We start from the raw sequence: 24,952 nt of genomic DNA on the forward strand, positions 1-24,952 counted from the left end.
TCGAGTATGTTGATAATAGGTTTGTCTATTGCCTCCAATGTGACACTATTAAAAGTTTCACTCATATGGTTCACAATTGTGTCGCATATGACTTGATCACTAAATCTAAATTTGGACCCTGCATGAATAATAGCGTCAATATTGATATGCACATGAATCAGATATTTGTACATAAATCACGTATTTGTACAAAAATCAGGTATTTGTACATTTGTATAGAGATAACTTGGAGGTATATATTTGTACATTTGTACAGTAGAGATAACTTGGAGGTATAGCATAAAGTATATGTAAGCATCAATATTGAGCTCTTTAATAGTGTTTTGTTACTTATTTAAACGTCGTTACACAAAATTAATCAAATAAAACACGAATTGCGAAGATGAATATCATTTTAAATATTCTGTCAAAATAGGACTATCCGCAACAAACACTACGAAAATGATGACGAAAAAGATATTTAAACCTTATTACAACAACTATTACAACATCCTATAAAATCACATAGTCGTTTCATTTAGTATGTGTAGTCTCATTTCTGTCGTTCTGCATTCTCTGTCGCACTCTTGCGATCTACACTTTCGCCTTTTTCACTCTTTCGTTCTTTCACTTTTCTCACTTCTCTCCGGTGAGTTTAGTTTCTCCGCTGCTTCCCATTGTTCGGTCTTGATTATGTATAAATGCTAATCTTTTTTGTTTTTTTCCGGAGGATAAATAAGATAAAAAATCTTGGAGGATCGGCCAAACTGATCTTCGCCGGCCGGATACTTGTTTGATGCTAATGCCAGTGTCCATACACAGTATGTTGAGGTTGACATTAAGCTTCAATCCAAGGAGACTCCGATCATGACGGAACTTTCACCAGTGCAGATGGACTCCGATCATGATGGAACTTCCACCAGTGGCAGAAGGCTCTCCACCGATGATGGTGATGGAAGGCTCTTCTCGTACTCTTCTGTTCGAGGAAAAGGAAGTCAATACCAAATAAAAATAGTGATATTGATTTTAGGATTATAGTTTTGTTTCAGTTTCATGTCAGTTTTGGTGTACATATACATGAAACTGTTATACTTTTGAAACTCTTATCGGTTCATGTCAAAATTAGGTGTACAATATGTTATTGTTTTGTTTACTTAAGTTTTGTGATATAATGAAAATAGAATGATTCATATAGAATAATTATGATTTATGTATAGTTGTGCTTTAAGATAATTGCTTTAAGATAATTATATTCGAAAGGTGACACACCAACTTACTGGATGAATTTGTTCCCAAGATTACTGATCACATCAAGATTCAATTCAGTATAGGTATTTCCAATTATCCATGTGCACGCTTTACAAGTTGCTTACTGCATATTTACAAACTTTATACTTTTAATTTTAAACATTTGTTAATAATACATCTGCATAAATGTATAATCTTTTGTTTGTTTTTAGTAGACTGGATTCGCCGATGATCTTTCTGAGAAAATATATTTTGATGTTTCCTGCACATGTTTGCACTTTTAATAAATTTTTAAATTAATTTTAATTTATAAAACTCAAATCTAATGAAACTTAAATTTAATATTATTTGGAAAATTTTAAATTTAGTTCTAAATTTTTACGAATCGATTAAAATGATTTTAAAGATTAATTTGTTAATTTTGAGGAAGATTATATTTTGTTGTTAAGAGATTTTAAAGATTAATTTGTTAATTTTGAGGAAGATTATATTTTGTTGTTAAGAGCACTCATGATAGGGGTATAACTGTTTCATGACTCCAAATTAAGTTTTATTGATTGGTATTATTTTTTTTATAGTTTAATTTCTTTTCATATATATATATATATATATTATATATATATATATATAATTAAAAAAAAACAACGAGGGTTATTTATTTAGTTTTGTGAGAAAAAAGTGAAAGAGAAAGGGAAAATTGATTGTGTTGGTTGTATTGTATCATCATCTTATCTCTCATTAATGAGTTATGCGGGAATGGGAAGGATGTGGTAGCTGAGGCGATGCAGTTTGTCATTGGACCATAGCCACTCGATTAATAAAATCAAGCGAAAGGTAATCAATTTAATTCATTCTTCATTTGACTTTCTGAATTCACATTGTGTTGCGTTGTGTCATGTTGTATGAAACATAGTATAGATTGTCCTGTTTCTGCTGCAATGGACCTGGCTTTTCATTCAGCTTCGTATCCACCGTCTCTGTCTCCCACTTCCACAGCCAGAAGACCCAATTTCAATGTTAGCAACAAAACTTTTAGGAACTTCTCCTTGCCCTCTGCTCTGGTTCGTGTTACTCACTCTTCCTTTCCGCCGGTTAAGTTTACCATGGCACGGCATTAAAAATCACTTCTTTTTTTTTGTTTGTTTGGGGTTATTTTAAGGCGTATGATTCTGAATTAGAGAGCAAAAAGCATTTACTTCTGAGCTCTGTTCAAGACACGCAAAGGGGTCTCTTAACAACTCCCGATCAACGCTCTTCTATTGAGGAGGCTCTGGTGAATGTGGAAGGCCGCAACATGGGTCACCCAATCAATCTGGCCAAGTTGGATGGAACATGGCGCCTCCAGTACACTTCTGCCCCCGATGTTCTCATCCTTCTCCAAGCTGCTGCTACACTTCCTTTCTTTCAAGTACATACCAATGCACTTTCAATTTCACCATCTCAAATCTATTCTCTGTGCTTTCTTTATTCAACTTATCTTTACACTCACCATTCTGTAATTAATGCAAGGTTTAGATGTACGGATGAATCTCTAACACCCTGCTTACCGTTTTGTTTCTTCATTTGCTTTCATGTTGAGATAGGTTGGACAGATCTTTCAAAAATTTGAATGTCGTGATCAATCTAATGGAGGTATTATCCGCAATGTTGTTCGATGGAGTATTCCAAATTTGTTAGAGGTGAAACAATACCTTCTTTTACTTTCTCCTGTCCTGTTTTCTGCTTAGGAGGCTGCAACTTCATAATACATGTTCAGATACTGGATTGTGACTTTTGCTTTTACTAGGACTACATTTTGCTAGTCAATTATTTACTTCCTTTCTATTTCTACAATATTGTAAAGAGATCAACCAGATTATATTAAACTTAGTTGGATATTGAATATGTTCTGTTGGAATTCTGGGTGAAAATACAAACTGTTTTTTGTATTTCTGCCACTTATATTTTCTTTTATCTAATTGAAATTTTTACTGTCTACTCCTTGAAGATGCATTGCATAAATAATTTATTTTACTGAGAGATGGGTATACTTACATGCTAGGTGAAAAGGAAAAATTAAAATTAAAATTGGATAAGAACATTTGGACTTCCCCTTTGTTTTTCTCGTTTTCTTTGAAAATGAGATGTACTTTAATGGTTTAACCTTTGTTGCAATAGGACCAATGGATAAGTTTAAGATCTATGATTTGCTTGAAAACTCTAAATTCTGTTTTAAAGGGTTTGTTCAAAAATGAAGCTCTCTTGCTAATTTATTGGAAAAATGAAATTAGACGAAATACCTGAGCTTGAGCTTTGGTACTCCCTCCATGAACCCAAAATTAATAAGCTCTTGTCCTTCTTCATATAGGAACAAGAAGGTGCTACACTACTTGTATCCGCCAAGTTTAATGTAGTATCTGTCCGTAATATATACCTTCAGTTTCAAGAGGTAACCATTTTCGCTGCTTGCATCCGCCAAGTTTAATTTTGTATCTGTCCGTGATATATACCTTCAGTTTCAATAGGTAATCATTTTCACTTTCTTGAGCATTTTTTATACTACAGTTGAGGTGCAATATCTGTCTACATAGATGCTGGGTTTTTTAGGATATACATAATTTCTCTTCTACGTAACTGGTTTGAAACTTTTGGAATGATCATCCACATTTAATTTCAGTTTTGGTTTTCATTGTAAGATATAACATTTTTCCGTGTTCTATTTCTGAATTGTATTATGCGGTTTATGAGTTAGTACGATAGGTTTGGCCTTGTATATAGCAGAAGAAAAAAAAAAGTCTATTGGGGCAGTAACGTGTATAACTGGACCAGACATTATAAATAGTCTGTTTTTTAGGTGTGGGGGTTATGTCGTTAATTTTCCTAGCTGGGTGGAATAAGCAGGGGAGGGTGAGGTCTCTCGAAACACCTCAATTATCATTGATTGTTTGGTCTAATCTCATACTACATTGGTAAGAGATAGACAATAGAGGAATACACATACAATTTAATACATCTGTGTAATACTAGTCTTATCACAGTATTTATTTCTAAAGAAAGTGAAAAGAGTTCAATGTAAATGCCAGGCTATTTCTGTTTTGAACTAAGATAAAGAAAGCCCACTTACTATTGGTATTTGGGTATGAATATAATGTTTTTCTTTAATTGGTGTGATGCTATTATAACATTGGTCGAAATATGCAATTTATTCCTGGCAGATCACAGTTCAAGATATAAATATTAGTGAAGAGCTGCAGGCTTTAATAGCTCCAGCAATACTACCTCGATCTTTTATAAGTCTTCAGGTAAGTCAACCTTGAGTCATGGTTGTATTTGGATATGAGTTTTAGTGTGTGCTATTCATGGCATAGGATGTGGATATAGTTGACCCCGGTAACTTATGTCACAAAGCCTGTGTTTGCTCCAATCTTTGGTGGCATACTTTATTGGAATGATCCAATATGATTGTGATCTGCATGAGAAGAGATCTAGTGCATAAATGAAAATTGTTTGCTAATATATTTTGTTTATACAGTGAGACAGACATTGTTTATAGGTTACACATAATTGTGCTTTTCTCCTGCAGATTTTACAATTTCTCCGCACTTTCAAAGCTCAAATCCCTGTGAGAGATCCAGGAAGGTACGTCATACGGTCTACTTTGTTGAAGTGGTTAGTGTTTTCTTTTTTTTTTTTGACTAAAACATATATGATGATTTTTTTTTAATTGTAGGGAATCGGTTGGAGGACTATATTACCTTAGTTATTTGGATGATAATATGCTTTTGGGTCGTGCAGTTGGTGGAGGAGGGGTATTTGTGTTTACCAGAGCCCAATCTCTCTACTGATTAGCGTTCTCAAAACTTGTACTGTTTGCCGGCCATAGCACTTAATGAGCTTTTTGTTGATGGAAAGCGAGAAATTGATCAGAGTCATATAGCATAGAAGGAGTTCTGGCTACTAAAGAAGGCTATTATATCCAGTTGTTGTGTTGTTTTTATTTGAACTTCTTTTCTGTTTATGTATATTTGCACTGTTGCTATTGAATTCGTCATATATTGGCAAAGTAAGATGGTGAGTTTTGGATGGTTGTAGAAGTGGAGATGTTAATATAAGGTATACATAAGTTGTACAACCTGAGACGAGTCTTGTAATCATTTTACGCTGCATAAGATGGATAGTATTATATCTTGTTTGTTTTATCTGTTATTAACTTATCAGGTTTTGTGTAAGTTGGAAGTAGTAATATCTATAGATCATGGTTGGTATGTCATGGGGACCAGAAAATTTAAACTCTTGTATAGGTAGTTGGAACTATTGAGTGTCTACGTGTATCAATCAGATTGGTAGTAGCTGATAGTTTTTCAAATTCTAATTACGCAATTGAACCAGTCAATGAAAGCATCATTGAAACAAAAAAAAAACATAAACAGAGGGAGAAATGATTTCATCATCATGGGTCCCAATTAGCTCGCCCAACTATTATTACATTACCCTTGTAGGGTATGATTAAACCAATGGAATAGGGATGAAGAAGATGGGCACGAATATGGGAACCCATTCATTCCATTCGCTGAAGCTGTGGAGAATTAGATAATAGAATAGTAGAGTGCTTGTGTTATCAGTTTTGGGTCTGATTGGTTGAAGAAAAAGCGACGGTGTGAAAAGTTGAACTGATGGAAGAAGGGGATGAGGGAAGAGAGGAGAAGGTAAGTGGGATTGGAAAGGTTCCAGATGATGTGTTGATAGAGATATTGGTGAGAGGGGGAATAGGAGAGTGGGAACAGATAGCATGCGTGAATAAGCAGTGGGCCAATCTTCTCAGCTCCCACAGTGAATGCTTCTGGCAAGCTGCACTTTCTTACCATTATCCACTCATGGCAGTTCCTTCTCTCCCTCTTCCATGGCCTGGCCCCATTCCTGTACCCAACAACTCCAAAACCAGATTCACCGCTTTATACATTGCTCAACGCATTTTTGCTTCCCATCCTCAAAATTTGCAGCTGCACCACCACTTTCACGAGATCGTTGGCCACACTTATCTCTTCTTGAAACGCCAACTTCAACTTTTCATTATGCCTCCCCACAGTGGAATTCTTCATGGAACCGTCATTGGTATGTGCTAACAACAACCACACTTCACTCTTCTTCATACTTGTTCTATCTTTTCGTCACATCACATCTCAACTCTTCTATTTATTTATCAGATCAGTTCATTGCCTGCGGCGAGTCCAGAGACATCGCCCACCAACTTGCTTCTCGGATTTGGCTTGCTGTTCTCCACAATTTGGACGACAACCACCACACATTTTCCATGCTTAAACGCCTTGCCCATGAAGGGGATGTAAGTCTCTCTGTCTTTCTTTCTGTTGCTCTGATAAAAAAAATTGTCCGAAGATGCAACCAACCAAACCTAACTTGTTTTTTCTTTATGAATTTCTTACTGATGAATTTACCTGTGTTTGTTCGTTTCCCCTTCAATTTTTTTCTGCAACACATGTTTCTACACTTCTCAACTTATCTTGGTTATCCATTTGGAATTTCCATCTTATGCTTATACCATTCAAATGTATAGCGTGATTGTACATGCCATCATCTAAATTGAAATCACAGGTAGCAATTTCAAATGTGTATATGTTCTCTTGCTGGCTATTTGTTAGGTAATTCACCTGTCATTAGTACGTTCGTTTGTTATGGTCATTTCCCTTGAATAGTTTTAGTTGTTATTTTGAGCAGGTTTTTCTTCCATTCCCTTACACCAGATCATTAGAAGTACAGTGGAGGGTGTTTGAGAAGCTTTTTACTGATTTTCGTGATTGCTTCAACCAATCAGATTATTATGATATGTTGGCATGTGCCAAAAGCAGGTTTCAGCATATACCATCTTCTTGGTTAGGTTACTAGCAAATACTAATCAACCTAACCTTTCTGCTGATAAAATGGGCCTTTTTCTTTTGAAAAAAAAAAGTATATATACCTTCATTCACGTATCCCTAGAATGAACCAGCTCTGAAATCCCAATGAATCACATCAAACGCTTTTGCTCCCATTTTTCTCTTGGTGCATCCTTCGATTGCAAGGGAATTGTACTATTATATTTAGAACTTCATTTAAATGTGCTATTGGAGTAGACAAATTTTCTAACATATCTAATGATTTGTAGTAATTGGAACTCTTGAGTTGTTTGCTTCTTTGAATATTTAGTTTGTTGGGTGAGAAACTTTTGTTGAACTAACATTGCATTTGGGAATTTAGCTCTAAAACTTCCTTCTCTAAAGTCATTGAGGTTATGACATATTGCATTTCATAACTTTTCTTGGTGATATAAGATTAGCAACTTCATCAGAAGTTTTGTTCATAATGTAACCACGAGCTTTGACATTGAAAGGTATGTTTGTATGGCTTGACACATTTTACTATCTAATGTGGAAAATATTTCAGTCATGCAGTAGCTGTTTTACTATCTATTTGTCTTGATGCATTTTTACTGTGTTACAAATCCCTAGAAAATCTCCAATAGGAACATAAGGGTTTCATGATCAAGTCTCGTGAACTGATGTTGTGTCAGATATCCCAACAAAGGGGGATTTGGTCTCTGTTTCTACGTCCAAGAGTGTGTAGTAAACAAAGTTTGAAATAAAATGATCCATTTCCTGCATAATAATCTGCAAGGGTTCTCTGTTACTGTGTGAGAAGAGTTGGTGGTGGTGTTTCTTGTGTTCCTCCATTGTTATATACATTTTCCATCACTTTAACATCTTAGAGAAAGGCTAGCCAAGAGAAGATCAATGTAAAAGAGGAATAAAAAAACGAATAAAAAAGAAAAAGGAAATCAACTAATAAACGAGTAATAAAAGCACTTAAACTAACAAAACCCTCGACATGGTGTTGGACTTGTTCAGAATTTTGACAAGTGTACTAAGTTTACACTAATAAAATGGGTTTTAAGTCTAAATATTGCATTTAGATGAATTAGCATACCATTCAAATTATAGAACATTTGATTATTCATTTAAAATTTTGAAAATAAATAAATATTCTGTTTCTGAATAAAAGAAAATAGTAAAAGATAAAGAGGTGAAAATAAAGATGAAAAATAAATAAATGGAATAAAGTGACAAAAATAATGACAAGAGATAAAAAAATAAAGTTCATAAAGATAAAGTAATCTCAGAATCAAGAGGTTTTTGAATATTTAACAAAAACATTAAAAGAATGAAGTAATAAGTTTTGTAAACCACCCTTCTAGTAAATTACTTGAAACCAAGTCTATTTACGGTAATGAACTTAATGTAATTCATTATAATTTCAATTCTTAAGTAAATTATAATCAATCAATTACCATTATAGAAGATGAGTTTTTAAATACAACTAATTAAAATTAATTTATTTGTAACATTAGTTTCAATTAAGTGTTGACACTCCATATTTCAAAGCATAGTATGATACCAGTTAGATCTCAATTAATGGTAAAAAGTGATTAAATTAATATAAACATAGAGAAAAACAATATGAAATAAAGTCATAAATCTAATATCAACCGTCTAAGGATCTATTTTGGTTACCAAAACCTATGTAACATGTCTCCTTTAATCTTTATTTATAATAATTTATGTGGTCAAAATAAGATATATTAATGAATTTTCTTATATTCAGCACTTCTATAAAATTACTCTATTAAATGTCATTTATTGATTTAATTCTATTTATTTTGCTTCAAAATTTCAACAAACCATTAAAATGTTTAGAAAAGTATTTTTCAAAAAATGAAAGGATGTATTTTGTTTACCAAAACCTATGTAACAGGTCTCCTTTGATCTTTATTGATAATAATTTATGTGGTCTAAATAAAATGCATTAATGAATTTTCTTATATTCAGTATTTCTATAAAATTACTCTATTAAATGTCATCTATTGATTTAATTCTATTTATTTTGTTTCAAAATTTCAACAAACCATTAAAATTCTCCATATATTAAAATAACAAAGTAAAAGATAGATTCTAAAATAACTAAAATTCTAAAAGCTTAGGATAATTTTTAAAAATAATAGTAAAAAACACAATAATTACCAATAGTTTAGAAAAATTCAAATCATATATTATCTATCTATTAACATTATTTTTAAGTTTGTAATATTAATGATATCATGTTCGAATATGTTCCAATATGTACAGTGTTTGTAGACATTGACATATATTTTTTTTACAGGACATTGAATATTATTAAAATTAATATAACATTATGATAATATAACAACGGTAATAACAATTAAAATTATTATTAATGTTATTATTATGTTTAGCTTATTGATTAGGTTTTATAAAAGTTTTTATGTACACCTTTCTATGTGATAAATTCACTTTAAAAATATAAATCTTTTTTCTAACAACTACTATATAAATGATAAAAAAAAAAAAACTAGTTAAAAACGATGATAACTGAATCTTCCCATATAAGATAGTAAAGTATCAATAATGAAAAAAAAAAAAAATATATATATATATATATATATATATATATATATATATATATATATGTGGTTAACTGTATGTAGGTTATCGAGCTACCAATTAAGCATCCTGAGCTCTTTGCGAGTCTTGGAATTGCACAACCAAAGGTAGTCTCTCAATTTGCAGTGGGTGTTAAATTTTATGTCATTAAATCAGCAAACTTTGGATGTTAATTTTCTGTTTGCTGAATCTCTTGAACACATCACAGGGTGTACTGCTGTATGGGCCACCTTGGAGAGTTTGAAATTTTTTGAAAAAAAAAATGATATTTTGGATGAGAAAATTGAAATCGAAGAATTTTAAAAAAGTATTTTAAACAAAAAAAATAATAAAATTTAAAATTTTCTGAAAGAAAGAAATTTAAATTTTGTATATTGTGAAATTGTTCACTAGTTAGGACAAAAAATGTTCATACATCCAAAATGTTCACTCGAGACCAGACAAAAGGTCGAGATGAGTGAGTTCGGGCCAAAGGCTCGAACAAATTGACCTAGATCGAAAGTCAAACCAAGACAGTCTAGGCTGAAGCTTGAAGACCGAGCCATGTCGACCTGAGTCGAACCAGGACGAAAGTCAATTTGAGCCAATCTAAAAGTCGAATCGAGTCAACCTAAATTAAAAGTTTAAACCAAAAATAAAAATAAATAGTTTCGAATTTAAGGTTGAATTAAATTAACTTAGATTTAAATATAGAGTTAAATTCATTTTAAAATATAAATTAAATTGTTTTATCCAAAAATAAAATTAAAATTTAAGATATTTCAATTGTTTTATTCAAACTAATTATTTAAAAAAATAAAATGAATTCAATTATTAAATATTTTAATTTTTTAAAATTATTGAAATCTTTGGTTCAGAACACAACGTAAAAGATCGAATAGGATTGATCGGAAAACCGAAGAAGTTAGGAAAAATAATATTTATTAGAAGTACTTGAAAATAATTATAATGTTAATTAATTATGTCATTTAGTTCAATTGAGATAAAAATTAACAATTGTTATTTTTATTGCTTAAAATGTAATTGATTGAAATTTTTTTTAATTAAATATTATATTGTAACAAAAATAATAGTATTATTGTCGTTATTGTTTTTATTATTAAATTTATTTAGTTGTTATATTATTATTTTTTTTCATTAGTATTACTTTTAGATACTTTTTTCTTCATGCTGCATGTGTAACCTTTAATAATGTCATGGAGAGCGTGGTTTGAAAAAAAAAGGTGAATTCACTCTAGCAAGTATATCACATTTTTATCATGCTATTTAGTTTATTGAGTTCAATTTAATTATTGTTATAATTTTGACCGCTTATACGTTAACTAGTTATATATATATATATATATATATATATATATATATATATATATATATATAATAATAATAATATTAATAATATTAATAATAATAATAATAATATTAATAATAATAATAATAATAATAATAATTTTATCAATTTGAATTTATTTCTGCACTGTCTTGAACATAAGATTATTTTGTTTTACCTTTTACCCATTTTTGGTTAAATTAAACGAATCATAAACACACTTTGAGTATATGTGAATTATGATTTTTGGACTAAATGGAATGATGAAATTGGAGGTCAAAAACACAAACATCTTTCTTCTACTTTTCAGCTCTGAAAAGACATTCATCCATTCATTTTTATGCTACTTTATGAACAACACAAAGCTAAGGTTCAAAATGTTTTCTTTGTTTTTGTTTTCAATTTTCATAAAATATTTGACTTTTTAAAGATTTGATTAACGAAAAAAGTTTTGATTTTGGTGGGGTGATTAGGGTGATGAGGAAGATCGGAAGAGGTGTTAAACAGAAATTGAGTATCTTTATGACTGTGAAAACAAAACAAAATTAAAAACAACTTTTGCGCGGCTTTCTTACAATATTCTGTGTACGGTGGTGACACTGTCTTCTTTTCATTTCTTAATTTTTTTTATAGGGAATAGTGCTGTGCTCCTATTTCCATTTACAACAGCAAAACACATCATGTTTATTTTAATTTATTTATTATTTATGCCTATTGTGTCAGTTTTGCTTTTAACGTATACAAATCCTGCATTTTTAATTTATTGTATTGGGAAATGGAAGGAAAATGAAATGGGAAGAGAGAGAGATGAAATGGAATCAAATCAAACAAAACAAAACACACTGCTCACTGCACACTGCTCTCTGCCCTCTGCACTCTCTCTCACATTTATTGCATTTTTGTTTATTTTCAATCTTCTCTTCGGCTCTCTCTGAGCTTAGGGTTTCTCTTTCTCTCTGTTTCGGCTTCTAGGTGCTTTCCTCCTATGTTGTCACATTGATCTTCATATCAACTTTCCCAAATCCTCAGGTCAGTGTAAAATAATGTTGCATTTTTTTTTCTGCCTTGTTGGTCATTTTCATATATGCATTGCATGTGTGTATGTAATGCAGTGCATGTTTTTTTTTTTTTTTTTAGTTTTGGAATTGGTACTAGCTATGGTGTGTGTGCATCTTATCTTAGTCATCATCACCATCATCATCATAATCATCTAAAAATCTGACATTTTAGTCATAGCTGTTTATTGTTGATGAGTTTCAGAAGTTGAATGTAGGTGATACCCACGGAGAGAGGTTGCCCTGTCGGTAGCTCTGATCTCTGTTCATGCTCAATGCATTCCTAGTTTTCTGCCAAAGGTATAAAGAATAGACCATGATATTGCATTGCATTTTTGGTGGGTGGGGTTCATAATGACACTACTTTCCTTTTATCACCTTTTCTATCAAGGGGCGTTCCACTTTTGCTCCTTTTTTTTTTCTTCCAATGGTTGCTACTCCACTACTGATTGATTCATTTCCGTTATCTATTTGAATTCAAAGGAGTGACGTTTCTATCTAGGGTGCCATATGCTGGTTTCGCCATTTCATCACTGATGTCTTGGAACTTGGTACGGAATCTAGGAGGTTTTGCCTTTACAACAAGCTAAATAAAGGTTCTTTTCTTCCGCATAAGTTCTGCTGAGCTTTGTTGCTGATTGTCGCAGAGCTAAACTACTATTTATTGGGTCAGTTATTTATATTTGTTTGGTGTTTCCATTGGATTTGATTGTGGGTTTTGGTCAAACATTAAAAATATTGGGCTGAGCGTCGAATAGTCTGTTTAGGAAAGCATGGAGTTTCTGAAAATGAAGAAGTTCAGAAAATCTCCGAGAGCGGATGGTGAAAAGAATTTGTCAGACAAGGCAGTGGCTGAGCCAGAGGAACCAAAGCTCAACGCTAACGGTCCTGATCAGTCTAAATCGGGAAATGCAGATTCTGCTGGTGAAGCCGAGGATGACGATGATTTTATTACCAATGAGGTTAAGAGGAGGCTGAAAGAATTGAGAAGAAACAGTTTTATGGTGTTGATTCCTGAAGAAGATTCCTGCCCGGAGGAAGGGGAGGATGAAGAGGAAGAGGGAGAGACAAGCTCGAACGAATGGAGGGATGTGGAGGCAGAAGGTCAGCAATGGTGGCGTGGTTTCGATGCTGTATTTGAAAAATACTGTGAAAGAATGCTGTTATTTGATCGGATGAGCACTCAACAGCTTAGAGAAGCTGGCAAAGGTAGATTTTTATTGTTGCTATGGTTTTTTGTGGGGGTAAGCGAGCGGTAAAAGAAAACAATTATTTAGTCTTTCATGATGCCATCTCCGTATGCTTCATATGCAGCTAGTAGTAGTGGTTGGGAATGCCAATTCAGTTTCTGCTCTGCGTACATTTAGGTGTTTTTGTCTGGACTTGTCACATGATGCATGATTAGGACAACAATGCATGACTGATGAAAATCGACTCTTAAATGTTTCTTTTGGGAAAAAAACAATATTAAACCAAAGAAAAGCTTCCATTTTTGTAAGCATGGATTTAGCTATATGTCTGGATTCAGTTTAGCTTACTTTTCATCATCCTAAGCACAAACCCAAAGAATGTGCATATGTGTTCAAGGGTTGAATGTGCATGATCTAGTTTTATATGCAAATTCTCTGCTAAAAAAACGATGACCTGATTATATTCAATTGATCAAAGATATTAGCTGGAGATAGAAACCATGATATTGCCTTCCTTTTATCATGTGCAAATTGTAATTGCTGATAAAATGTAGTATTTCTGTTATATTTGTGGTTGTCGGGTTTTGTGATATGCTGCACTTTCTCACTATGTCAGGTTCACAGCATACTTCAACTCCATCTCCTAGATCTGCATCAAAAAAACTGGCTTCTCCTCTTCGTTGTCTTTCCTTAAAAAGATTTGAAGAACCTGATGATGAGACTGAACATCTTCAACAGCCAGAGAATGATCCCTACCAGGACATTGAAACAGCATATGTAGGTCAAATTTGTTTGACTTGGGAGGCACTTCATTGTCAGTATTCTCATATGAGTCAGAAGATATCTTGGCAACATGATAATCCTACCTGTTACAACCACAGTGCACAAGAGTTTCAACAGTTCCAGGTTTTATTACAAAGGTTTATAGAAAATGAACCTTTTGAGCATGGCCGTAGAGCTGAAATATATGCTCGCACTAGGAACAAACTGCCTAAACTGCTTCAGGTTCCTAATATACGAGGTGAATTTCTTGAAAATCATTCGAGTGTCATGGATACCACTGAATAATAATTAAATTAATAAATTGCTGGTTGCTTGTCAATGAATGTAATTTTAATTTTGTGACTCTTGTGCTTATGCTTGTACTGGTGTGACTATAAGTGCTCAACTTTATGAATCTATTCAGGCTCAGATCATGAATTGACTGATGATTCGGAGATAAGAGTTCTTGCTCCTGATCTGATCAGGATAATTGAAAGCTCTATCCTCACATTCCATCTTTTCCTGAAAAGGGACAAGAAAAAGTCTAGTGGTACCACCAACCTGTTTGGAAATCACAACCAGCTAGCAACTCCTCTACACCAGATTCAGTCAACTCTTGAAAAGGTAAGTTTAGAACTTTTCCTTGTGATAAATATAATATACTAGTAAACTTTTGAAGCACAGAGACAACTAGTTAGCTTGGCGGGCATTGGCCCTCCCAATTATTAGATTTTTAGACTTGGTAGTCACCAAAGTTTACCTCCCATCTTTTTCCTTCAGTTCTCGTTGTCTATTTGAAATGTTGTGTGGTTGACATTCAAGGTTTGCTTCAAATGGCTCTTTAATATGCTTGTTCTGGTAGGAAAATGCTAATATTGATTATTATCAGCAAATCTATCAACCCTTGTTTCAGCTTAATGTTTTTGAGCTATTTTTACCTTTTAATTAAAGTTTAGGAATGGTTATTCCTTGTTTCTTGTTTTTTATGTAGTAGGTTAGGACATATAGGTGGGTCAAGGAACTTTTTAATATATTCCTAAGGCGAGCCAATCATGTTATACTGTGTGCAGAAATTTTTACCGATCCAATTGATTATACTGCAACCAAATATGGATCCAATTGATTATTTATTTTGCTTTACCTGGCAGTAGTTATGGATAGTAACTGTAAGACTAAGAAAATTCGTTGTCTTGTAAATGCAGAAAGTAGTGAAGCTGAAGGAACTGCGGAGAAAGAAAAAAGGTTGGAAGAAGAATTGTTGGCCACAAAAGCATGAGGACATTCAGCTTTTGCTTGGGCTTGTTGACGTGAAGATGGTATCAAGGGTTCTGAGAATGACGAGGATGAGCAGGGAGCAACTGTTTTGGTGTGAAGAAAAGATGAAAAAACTGGATTTATCAAATGGTAGGTTAGAGAGGGATCCATGCCCCATTTTGTTCCCTTGCTAGGTTCAGATCACTGTCGGATGTACTTTAGTTCTTTCTTTCTCCTTGGATCGATAATTATTGCCAACACAAGTCATCTAGAATCTGTGATGAATTCGGGAATACTGTATGACAATGAGAGAGCAAGAATGAATGGTTTTCTGTCTGTTATCTAAAATGTATGTATGTGTATGGATGGATGTGGGTACATACTCTTGTTCTGTCAAAATTCTGAGTTTCCAAGTTGTTGTAACTACTAACTCAATATAACAACAACAAACATAGTTTTCACGAATTGTTCTTGTTGTTGGTTCTTAGACTCGATTTAATGTTTATAAAAATGCATTTTTTTTGGTCTGAAATCATTGGATGCTAAGATAAAACAGGCGAAGAAAACAATCGGGTTTGTGGTGACAGCATCCACCATTGCTCTGATTTTTTCAGATGTGTCTCTTTTCACATTTTGGTAATACAATGTGATATGAAAGCATGAACTTTAGTATAAAAAAGATTATTTAAAAAATAAAATTAGATAATTGTTTAGTTGTAATAAATGATTTTTAAAATGTGTTATGTTAGGGATAAGAGAGTAAGAAAAGGATAGGATGGGAATAAAAGAAAAGAAGCGGGTTGAAAAGAAAGAGAAAAAGAAAAAGAAGAAGAAAAAAAAAATGATGGATGAGAGAAGGAGGAGCGGAGAAGGAACAGGAAAAGCGATGATAGCGTTGGTGATTGGGAGTCTTGTGTACTATCACTGCGCCTATCGGAATTCTACTCTTCTCTCTCTTCTCTCCGACGTCTTCATCGTTCTTCTCTGCTCCCTCGCCATTCTCGGTCTTCTCTTTCGCCAGATGAATATACAGTCAGTGTCTTTCTCTCTTTCATTTCCATTTTCCCAAATTACTTTTTCCTTAGGTTTAGGGTTTCTTTTTTTTTTCTGTTAGGGTTCCCGTCGATCCCCTCGAGTGGCAGATTTCCGAGGAGACCGCCAATGCGATTGTCGCGTGGTTAGCCAACACTGTCGGCGCCGCCGAGTCCGTCCTCCGCGTCGCCGCCACCGGCCACGACAAGAGGCTCTTTCTTAAGGTCATCCTTTCCCTCTATCTCTTCTCTGCAATCGGAAGATTCGCTCTTGGTATAACCGTTGCCTATGCCGGTAACCACTCCTTCTCTGCTTCCCCTCTTCATCCCTGTCAACAAAACCATTCTCACTGTCTTTTTCTTTGCACAGGGCTATGCTTCTTCTGTCTTTACACATTCGCAGAGTCTTCTCAATCAATTCGCTCCGCCCTGGCCTGGTTCTTCGGAAGAACAAATGACATTAGCGAAGAACAAGACACGATCATGTAACAAACCCCTTATGGGCTTCACATTGGAAACTACATCACCCTATCAATCATTTAGGTTAGCTTTGCATTGCACTGAATTGAATTACTTGTACATACGATGTATATGTTCTCAAGACATTTTCAGAACATTGCTTTTGAAAGCAATATTCTATACCATGTTGCTATTTCTTGATGATGTCAACTCCTTGTTATGCAGTGTACAAAGCTGTGTTTAGGTTCATGCCAATGTCATTTAATATTTCAAATGTTCACTCAACTTTTTATAATTTTAGAACAAAACTTATGATGTTTTAAAGGGGTTTATGTTTTCAAGTATTCTTCTCAGTTAAACCTTTTCCTTTTTGTTTTCGTTTTCAAGTATTCCAATTTATATAAGCTCAACTTATATAAAACTTATGGGTCTTATTTACTGGTTTTGATTATTTTGATTCATCAATTTTTTTAGGGTTAAATATGTTTTTGTCCCTCAAGTTTGAGTGAAATTTGGGTTTAGTCCTTCATCAAAACTTTTGACCAATTTAGTCCTTCATCTTCCAAAATGCGTGAATTTGGTTCTTTTAACCAAATTTTGTTAAGTTTATCTGACATTTCAAGCGCATTTCATGATAGTATTTAAATTATTTATACTGTTTGACACATTTTTGCTTCAATGTTAACTTAAATACTATCATGAAATGCGCTTGAAACGTCAGATAAACTTAACAAAATTTGGTTAAAAGGACTAAATTCACGCATTTTGGAAGATGAAGGACTAAATTGGTCAAAAATTTTGATGAGGGACTAAACCCAAATTTCGCTCAAACTTGAGGGACCAAAAACATATTTAACCCATTTTTTTAAACTGGTCAATAAGCCTTCTTTTTCAAGGCAACTTTTGGCGTAACAAGAACACCAGATTAATATCACAATAAATGAAATATAATAATACATGATTGAAGCCAATTGTAGTATATCAAACAATCACCTATTTTTGGAAGTTTTTGAGTAAAGACAGGCAAACCAAGTAGCCTTTGAAGTTTTTGGAATTGGCAAGCATACTCTATATGCAGAATACCTTCTTGAGTTATCTAGGCCAGTTTTTTGTTGTTTATTGTTGTGCAAACCCTTACTTACATCAGATCAAAGGATACACTCTCTCTGTACTATCTTGTAATATATTTTTTTTCTATCTCATACATGTTACATGTTTAAGTCTGATGATGTTAACTTTAAAATCATTAATTTTCACACTTGGGACCCATAATTAAAAATAAATAAATTTAATCGATATAGCCAATTCTAATGTTAATACCATGCGCCTACTAAAAGCTGTATTTAGATTCAATATTACCTAGATCTCTATATTATACAAGTGTACGTATTTATTTATCTATGCTTTGTAAGAGTATCTATTAGTTTTAACAAGGTTACCTCTAATACAGAGATGATAACATAAATCTTAATTCATATTTGTAGATTCATATTGTCATTTTCTTTTTAATGTTTCATGTCTACTTTTTGACAATTTAAGAACATTACTATAAAAAACTTAATTTAATAATACATAATACATTATATACATTTCAACCTAAAAATATTGAATTTTAATTTTCTTTCTATTATCTCTAATACAATAATAGGTTTTATACAAAAAAAGTAACTTTTATTATAATAATCTAAGATCTTATTTAAAAACACCTTAAATTTAAAATTATTGTCGTGCTATCAAATCGAAGTCTTAAACTTACAATTTTGCATATAAGTCTGTATTGAAGATGCTGTAATACAGTTAAATATTTAATAATGCGCATCTAATGCCCACTGAAGTCAAGTGAAACAATTCGGTGACAAATGAACGTTGTGGTTGTGATTGGGATTGGGATTGGGATTGGGATGGAGAGAAACGTTGTGATTGTGATTGGGATGGAAAGAAACGATGAACATAGGAAACTTCTCCCGAACTCATTCTTTAACCTTATTCTTCGACAAGAATCTTTGCCAAATCAATATCAAAATCTGGAAACCTACCAGCTAGGCGACTCATTCGTTAGTACATGCGACCATTCCAACGAGCTAGCCTAAATAATTTGTTTTCCTTACCCACCATGGTTATACCGTTCTTACAGAGAATTCTTAGGACTACAAACCTAAAATGGGTTTCCATTCTGGACAAGCAATATATCTTTCCATGCTTCATAAAACATCCATGTGATACCAGAGGATGGCATCACCTTTAGACAGCTTGCACCCCATCCTCTGTACAGACCCTTCAGACCTTCTTCTCTAATTACTTCTGAAAGTGCTGCTGCCATGTTTGGTGGGCACTTACCTTGCAAAGCACCCACCATCAGTCGCTTCCTGGCCACCTCCAATGGGAAACTAATTGTACTGGCAGTAAAACCTAGGTGAAATCAAAATAAAAAATCATTAATACTAACTAACAAGTACAAAATGTTCAGGCTCAACATGTGAGACAGAGTTAGATTGGGACAGCATAAGAGGTGCATTTTGATAACAGTGAAATCAAATAGAAAAACTTGGATGGGCGAAGAAACAGAGGAAAACAGGAGTTCGGCAGAGTGGAATCCTGTGAGTAAAGAGATAAAGAAAGTGTGGGTTCGCACAGTTTTATTTCATTGCAGAAATCTTTGCATGTAAGAGACAAGCAAGAATAACTTAACTATATTATAATGTAATTGATTACTTATTCATTTTCTTTCATTTGAGCTTTTTCACATTGCAACTCTATTTTTCTCCAACCAACCAATCTTTCTTTCACTCTATTTCTCACCTATTTTCCTTTTTTCTCACCAAGCTATTTCATCTCCCTCTATCAAACAAAGCTGAACTGACACTAGCAAATACACTTCCGGGAAAATCAAACATCCAATTAAATCTATTAACACACTCACGCCCTTTCTCTCATCAAGTGCCTTTGGGTTACAATAAGAAAACAAGAAATAAATCAATTAGTGAATGACTAGTTTTGCATAACATATTCAATGGGTGTGACTGCGAAACAGGGCAAGACCAAGAACAACAAGAAAGGAGAACATAAATCATTAAATACTAAAGATTCTCTAACCTGCAAGAGCTCCAATCACAAGCATCTCTGGACGATTTAGAGTTTTCTTATTTTTGGTCTGGCAGTAAGAATACTTCATGGTATCATACAAGAAATAATAGCATGTACTGTATGGAAGCATGCCAACCAGTGTTGGTGAGATACCAGCATAAAAGGCGCCAACACCACCATCTTTATAAATATTTCTAATCGCAATACCTAAAGTAGGGTAGATTTCAGGACTAACGGTTAGCCGGTCCTGTTATAAAATCAGAAGACAATTGCAATTTTAAACAAGAGTAAAAGACAAGAAAGAAAGAAAGAGTTCAAACTTTCAAGCCCTGGTCACTATTAAAAAGAACACAAGCATAAATAATTTGACATGTTTCAGTAAAAAACAAATACACATAGTCCATTCAATTTGACATATATCTGATGTGATCAATTACTTCTTTTTCCGTAAGATACCTTCAAAACTTCGAGGGGATGGCATACAAGTGTGCTTGCAATCCCTGCTGCGGCACCAGCGACAGCAACTGGTGAAATCCAAGACAAGGGAAGGTTGAAATCGATGAAACCTATCTGCAGCTTGGGGTGGCCATCCTCTTCCCATTTGTTTTGCAGGGATGTCATAGCCCTTTTGACGCACTCAAATGTGGCCAGCTCAATAGCCTGTGTTGGAACTATACGAAGCATATTGATCATGTTTCCAGCCCACAATCCTTGCCATCCCTGCTGCTGTATAACCTCTACGAAACTACCAGCAATATTTTTGGATCCAACACCAACAACCATTCTTGTCCTGCATACATAGTTTACAGATCACTACACATGAATACCACTGTATCAGACCGCTCGGTACCCAGGTAGGAACAACAAATAGATAGGTGGATTTCACAAGAAAAGAAGGAAAAAGGGCGAACCTGATGGTCTCAAGAGGAGCAAGTATCGCCTTTGTCATTGCCCCTGCAAGGGCACCGCTGAAAAACTCGCGGGCCTCTCTAGAGCCCAGGAAATTCTGAAAAGGGAAAACACAAAAACATAAAAAAAAAATTTAAACAAACAGAAGGTGGGCATAACAAGAGGGATAACAGAAATAGGTGGGACGGTAACTGGAAGCGGCGGAAGGCGAATTTGAAAATCAAAGGAAGGGTTGTGATGATCGGTGTGCATGTCCTTGGTGATGGTGTAGACGTCTCCAAAGACCCCATGGCCATGCTTGTTGCTGTGCGGTTGAGACGGAGAATGGGTTTTCAATGCCATGTTTCCTTCCTAAAGGAATGGGAAAAACAGAAGAAAAGATATTAACAAAAAATCGTTTTGTAGCGCAGGCAATCCAAGATATTAACGAGAGGAAAAAGACATGCCTGAGGCTGAGGTTTAGAGTGAGAGTTAGTGTTGGAGGAAGACATTTTGTTGCGTCGTGTGTTAAAGTTGTTGTGTTGTGTTAATGTTGTTGTTGTGTTCTGTTTCGTTGTTTTTGACTTCTCTGAACACAACAGGTTCTGCTTCCTTAGGGTTTCTTCTTCTTCTTCCTCCTATCACACTGCAACGAGATGAGTGCGAGTATTTATAGAGAGATGATCTTGCGATCTCGCAATCTCGCCGGCTTATCGCTCTTGCTTCGGATGAAATGCGGACTCGTATTTTCGCATCAAAATGTCGCTTTCCTTTCCATTCACCCATTTGCAATTAAATATTAAAATTTAATCCTTTTTTTACCATTTTATTGCTTCCACGCCCTTTTCCCACGTAATTACAACTCATTAACTATGTGACATTTTTTATATTTTATCATTCTCTCTTACGTCACAAGGGACAATATTATTGACACACCATATTAACATTAATTCATTAATTGTTTATATAAAACATAAATATTCCTACTATTTTCTAAGATAACAAAAATAACCTAAACTTATAGAACTAACCAATCAATTCTTCTAAAATGTATCTCAAAGAATATCTAGAAAGATGCATTATTATAATACACAAGTGTGTACGATATTTTCGTCTAGTTAGCATTTAGAACAAATTAAATAAGTAGAATAAAAAAATATAATAAGGGTTTTGCATGTTTATAAGGTTGAGAAGTGATAAGATTAGATTGTAAAAGTAGAAGTAGGTAGTGCAATGATCATAACAATAATAGCAATTTCATCGTATATGCTGCCACGTCAACGTGTTAATCGTAGGTTAGTGCGGGTTTAGAAGTTAGAAGGATAAGTTGGTTTCTTTATTTTATTTTATTTTATTTTATTTATTTATTTATTTATTTATTTATTTATTGTCTTCATTCAACAAATTCAAGAATGGTTATCGCTATTGCACACGAATCAATATAAGATTGGTCACTTGGGAATAGAGAGTCAAAATAATAGTTCATCTTTAATCACATCTACTTTAATGTTAATAAACTCACAAATTGTTTTATTGAATATATAAATTTTGATATTTAGGTGTACTGTTTACAATCCTAAGAATATTAATTTGTTTTGGGTCAATATTTTGATAAACTATAAATAAATAACAGTAAAATATAAAAATAACAAGAAATCCATGATATTTTATATTTGTAGAATTATCAGAGTTAAAAAATATTCAATGAATATTCTACAATTTTTTCATTTCAAGATCTCATTTACAGGTCGAGAATTTTGGTGAAAACATGCAACAGTGAAACGAAATTATGAGTCTCTTGTTCAGACAAATTAAACTTTTATTTTAAAAACATTTTGTTATGATTTTTGTTGAGACTTTAGAGTGATGTTTAAATTTTTAAATCTATAATCGGAACTTAGCTCCTTTTAAAAGTTTTGGCCTTTGGGAGATATGAGTGAACACCTCTTCTCAAAAACTCATTCTTTTTTGTCTCTTTCAAAATTCTCCTTATCCTCTTTGCATGCATTTTTCAATATGTTTTTGCAGTAAAGTTTTAGGTGGTGAAGTTTTTTGCAATGAAGAAGAAGGTGGAATATCAACCTGAAAACATTTGAATAAGAAGAAGAAGCAAGAAAAAATAGAAAAGAGAATAGAGAGGCTAAAAAAAAGTAGTAGTAATTAAAGTTGACACTGTGATTGTAGTATATATGTATTATTAAGTTTTTATTTAATCAATTATTAAAAATATATTAACATGTCAATAGTATAACATGTAAACTACTATACGTAATAACAAAAGTGACACATGTTCATAAATTTTCAATAAAATATTCATTTTCAGATGCTTTTTGTGAGTCTAAACATAAATATACGTTTGGTTTTAAAATTTTGTATAAGAATAATTTTTCATTTTTGTGATAGCCTTTTGTGCTTTGTAATCTCATTTTTCATTTTATTTTACTCTAAATATTTGGAGAAGTAATACAAGTAATTTCTTTTTTTTTTTTTAAAAAAAAAGGGTTTTGCAGTGGAGTTTTAATTAAAAATGTTTAGACACAAGTGATTCGAAACCCATAAAAAATAGTTAAAATTTTATAATTGATACGAAATGAATCATGTTGAAAAAAGAACACATAAATGTTTGTAAAAAAGTTAAACATATGCCAAAAGGTATAAAACTTCAACCAACTAAATTAAATAATCTCAACAAATATCATTGTCAAGCATTTTTAATTTTTTTACTGGTGTTATTAATTCAAAAACACACACAAGTTTGAATAATAAGTAGCTATTCCCATGGAAAGAAAATGTTACACATTTTCTTCTTAAAATATGTGTTTATTATTTAAGGAGTTTACTATTCTATTTTTAATATAACCTTCAAAAATACTACTTTTGTTGTTGTTGGTCGAGGATGCGATGTATTTTTTTTTCTATTGAATTATCAAGTAAAATATTAAATGTTAATATGTTCGCTATGATATCTAATAAACTTTGAGTTATGTTAAGGTTTGATAATCTACACTTTTATCAAGAAAAAAATAATTTATAAAAAGATAAAATTATAGTATAGTTTTGGAAATGTTATTTGTCAATGAGTAAACCAAAGATAATTGTGATATAAGTTAATAATCACGATAAATCAAACAAACACGTGCTAAGTATTTATATGACACTTTTACTTAACAAATTATATTTTTATAAGAATAATGAGTAACTAATCACTTGTTATTAGGGTTGAATGTAGTTAGAATCAAACTCATGTCATTTGTTTTGTTTTAATGTATATTGTCATTAAAGAATGCTTTCAAACCAATACTTGTTAAAAATAAAACACTTCAATCTTAGGATTTGATTGGATTATGCAGGAAACAGAGTTCAATAAGGGATTCAAGTTTATTTATTCAAAGAATTAAGAATTGGATAATCAAGTGAGTTAACATAAATGCTTTTTAACTATTGATAAATTGTAAGAGGGTGATTTACTAACACTAATTGAGATAAATAATATTAGAGTTACGTTAAAGTTGACCATTTAATGGAACAAATTGAGAGTTTAATAACACGATTTAGTTTATTTTTGTAGGGAATTAATAATTGATTAAGTAGTATAATGATAATTGTAGAGTAACAAAGTTAATATTTTAAATGTTGCATCATGGGTGATTTTTAATTAAAAGATTTTTAATTAAGGTTAATGCTAAATTTTGTTTTTTTTTTCTTTGGCTTGTTATAGGTTGATAAAAATGTTTTCATTATTATTTTCTCACTTGATCATCATGAAATTGAAATACCTTTGAATTTGATAAGGTTTTCAAAATTCTTAACAAATATTCATGATATCTATCTATGTTTGTATTTCGTTTTTTTATTGATAAAATAATTTCAACATGCTGGCTTATAAGTGTCTGTTTCATAAACAAATAGAGGAGTCACATGCAAAATCACAGAGTACCATCTTCCACGATTTTCTAAGCATCCAAACACCAATCATATGTTCAAGTTGCCATTAAATAGTTATCTACATTCAGATAACTCAAACAAAAAAATTAACCTTCATTGAGAGTTATATACATATATGTGATGTTGTATATATTAAATTCTGATGTTTTAAAGAAACTATTAAATTAAAATAGCTTTTGATTTTTTTTTTACAATTTCTGATTGCTTCGAAAAGTTAAAACAAATGCATGGAAACCTAAAA

At 32.6% G+C, this 24,952-nt stretch overlaps 5 protein-coding genes across 17 annotated transcripts; 4 read left to right on the top strand and 1 right to left on the bottom strand.

The window, feature by feature from the left end:
* The first annotated feature begins 1,904 nt into the window (after positions 1-1,904).
* Positions 1,905-5,405, top strand: LOC114166010 (Plastid-lipid associated protein PAP / fibrillin family protein). Of its 5 annotated transcripts, none has more exons than XM_028050667.2 (8): positions 1,905-2,061; positions 2,146-2,288; positions 2,387-2,635; positions 2,811-2,906; positions 3,575-3,655; positions 4,422-4,508; positions 4,790-4,845; positions 4,937-5,405. In XM_028050667.2, exons 2-8 carry the CDS (start codon positions 2,166-2,168, stop codon positions 5,049-5,051), a joined length of 807 nt encoding a protein of 268 aa, XP_027906468.2. In that variant the 5' UTR covers positions 1,905-2,061; positions 2,146-2,165; the 3' UTR covers positions 5,052-5,405. The 5 variants fall into 5 exon arrangements, with proteins under 5 accessions (XP_027906468.2, XP_085524294.1, XP_085524295.1 ...); XM_085668168.1 differs by having other exon boundaries at positions 1,912-2,054; positions 2,144-2,288; XM_028050666.2 differs by lacking the exon at positions 1,905-2,061 and having other exon boundaries at positions 2,077-2,288.
* A 227-nt stretch (positions 5,406-5,632) lies between these two features.
* LOC114165945 (uncharacterized) lies at positions 5,633-7,651 on the top strand. Of its 4 annotated transcripts, none has more exons than XM_085668170.1 (4): positions 5,633-6,318; positions 6,411-6,547; positions 6,817-6,863; positions 6,940-7,077. In XM_085668170.1, the coding sequence occupies exons 1-4, from the start codon at positions 5,880-5,882 to the stop codon at positions 6,971-6,973; spliced, it is 657 nt and encodes a 218-aa protein (XP_085524296.1). In that variant the 5' UTR covers positions 5,633-5,879; the 3' UTR covers positions 6,974-7,077. The 4 variants fall into 4 exon arrangements, 3 of the variants coding, with proteins under 3 accessions (XP_085524296.1, XP_027906389.2, XP_027906388.2); XR_003599822.2 differs by having other exon boundaries at positions 5,639-6,318; positions 6,779-6,863; XM_028050588.2 differs by lacking the exon at positions 6,940-7,077 and having other exon boundaries at positions 5,639-6,318; positions 6,779-6,933.
* Positions 7,652-11,808: 4,157 nt separating this feature from the next.
* LOC114166051 (DUF1666 family protein (DUF1666)) lies at positions 11,809-15,769 on the top strand. 5 transcript variants are annotated; one of them, XM_028050701.2, is made up of 7 exons: positions 11,809-12,072; positions 12,317-12,398; positions 12,582-12,766; positions 12,857-13,307; positions 13,905-14,309; positions 14,475-14,674; positions 15,253-15,769. In XM_028050701.2, the coding sequence occupies exons 4-7, from the start codon at positions 12,872-12,874 to the stop codon at positions 15,496-15,498; spliced, it is 1,287 nt and encodes a 428-aa protein (XP_027906502.1). In that variant the 5' UTR covers positions 11,809-12,072; positions 12,317-12,398; positions 12,582-12,766; positions 12,857-12,871; the 3' UTR covers positions 15,499-15,769. The 5 variants fall into 5 exon arrangements, with proteins under 5 accessions (XP_027906502.1, XP_027906503.1, XP_027906505.1 ...); XM_028050702.2 differs by having other exon boundaries at positions 12,866-13,307; XM_028050704.2 differs by having other exon boundaries at positions 12,601-12,766.
* A 295-nt stretch (positions 15,770-16,064) lies between these two features.
* On the top strand, positions 16,065-17,118 carry LOC114167199 (Reticulon family protein). Its single transcript, XM_028052206.2, has 3 exons — positions 16,065-16,336; positions 16,419-16,630; positions 16,706-17,118. The coding sequence occupies exons 1-3, from the start codon at positions 16,080-16,082 to the stop codon at positions 16,822-16,824; spliced, it is 588 nt and encodes a 195-aa protein (XP_027908007.2). The 5' UTR covers positions 16,065-16,079; the 3' UTR covers positions 16,825-17,118.
* A 1,616-nt stretch (positions 17,119-18,734) lies between these two features.
* On the bottom strand, positions 18,735-21,496 carry LOC114165093 (Mitochondrial substrate carrier family protein). Of its 2 annotated transcripts, none has more exons than XM_028049749.2 (6): positions 21,234-21,496; positions 20,980-21,138; positions 20,790-20,884; positions 20,335-20,668; positions 19,888-20,125; positions 18,735-19,203 (listed from the first exon to the last, which is right to left on the bottom strand). In XM_028049749.2, exons 1-6 carry the CDS (start codon positions 21,276-21,278, stop codon positions 18,950-18,952), a joined length of 1,125 nt encoding a protein of 374 aa, XP_027905550.2. In that variant the 5' UTR covers positions 21,279-21,496; the 3' UTR covers positions 18,735-18,949. The 2 variants fall into 2 exon arrangements, with proteins under 2 accessions (XP_027905550.2, XP_085524170.1); XM_085668044.1 differs by having other exon boundaries at positions 20,980-21,134; positions 21,230-21,496.
* Positions 21,497-24,952: the final 3,456 nt, after the last annotated feature.

This window comes from Vigna unguiculata, chromosome 10 (assembly GCF_037176805.1).
Source record: "Vigna unguiculata cultivar grain cowpea cultivar isolate G323 ecotype 2 chromosome 10, ASM3717680v1, whole genome shotgun sequence".
Lineage (NCBI taxonomy): Eukaryota > Viridiplantae > Streptophyta > Magnoliopsida > Fabales > Fabaceae > Vigna > Vigna unguiculata.

Excerpts from the sequence above, each read along its gene's own strand:
- LOC114165945 (XM_028050587.2), top strand. The coding sequence starts at position 5,880 with ATGGAAGAAGGGGATGAGGGAAGAGAGGAGAAGGTAAGTGGGATTGGA. Across the intron at positions 6,319-6,410 it reads TCTTCATGGAACCGTCATTG|ATCAGTTCATTGCCTGCGGC; the intron begins GTATGTGCTAAC and ends TTTATTTATCAG. Across the intron at positions 6,548-6,939 it reads GCCTTGCCCATGAAGGGGAT|GTTTTTCTTCCATTCCCTTA; the intron begins GTAAGTCTCTCT and ends TATTTTGAGCAG.
- LOC114166051 (XM_028050701.2), top strand. The coding sequence starts at position 12,872 with ATGGAGTTTCTGAAAATGAAGAAGTTCAGAAAATCTCCGAGAGCGGAT. Across the intron at positions 13,308-13,904 it reads GCTTAGAGAAGCTGGCAAAG|GTTCACAGCATACTTCAACT; the intron begins GTAGATTTTTAT and ends TCACTATGTCAG. Across the intron at positions 14,675-15,252 it reads TTCAGTCAACTCTTGAAAAG|AAAGTAGTGAAGCTGAAGGA; the intron begins GTAAGTTTAGAA and ends TTGTAAATGCAG.
- LOC114166010 (XM_028050666.2), top strand. The coding sequence starts at position 2,130 with ATGAAACATAGTATAGATTGTCCTGTTTCTGCTGCAATGGACCTGGCT. Across the intron at positions 2,636-2,810 it reads CTACACTTCCTTTCTTTCAA|GTTGGACAGATCTTTCAAAA; the intron begins GTACATACCAAT and ends ATGTTGAGATAG. Across the intron at positions 4,846-4,936 it reads CCTGTGAGAGATCCAGGAAG|GGAATCGGTTGGAGGACTAT; the intron begins GTACGTCATACG and ends TTTTAATTGTAG.
- LOC114165093 (XM_028049749.2), bottom strand. The coding sequence starts at position 21,278 with ATGTCTTCCTCCAACACTAACTCTCACTCTAAACCTCAGCCTCAG. Across the intron at positions 21,139-21,233 it reads ACTCTAAACCTCAGCCTCAG|GAAGGAAACATGGCATTGAA; the intron begins GCATGTCTTTTT and ends CCATTCCTTTAG. Across the intron at positions 20,669-20,789 it reads GCTCCTCTTGAGACCATCAG|GACAAGAATGGTTGTTGGTG; the intron begins GTTCGCCCTTTT and ends CTATGTATGCAG.
- LOC114167199 (XM_028052206.2), top strand. The coding sequence starts at position 16,080 with ATGGGAATAAAAGAAAAGAAGCGGGTTGAAAAGAAAGAGAAAAAGAAA. Across the intron at positions 16,337-16,418 it reads TTTCGCCAGATGAATATACA|GGTTCCCGTCGATCCCCTCG; the intron begins GTCAGTGTCTTT and ends TTTTTCTGTTAG. Across the intron at positions 16,631-16,705 it reads TATAACCGTTGCCTATGCCG|GGCTATGCTTCTTCTGTCTT; the intron begins GTAACCACTCCT and ends TTCTTTGCACAG.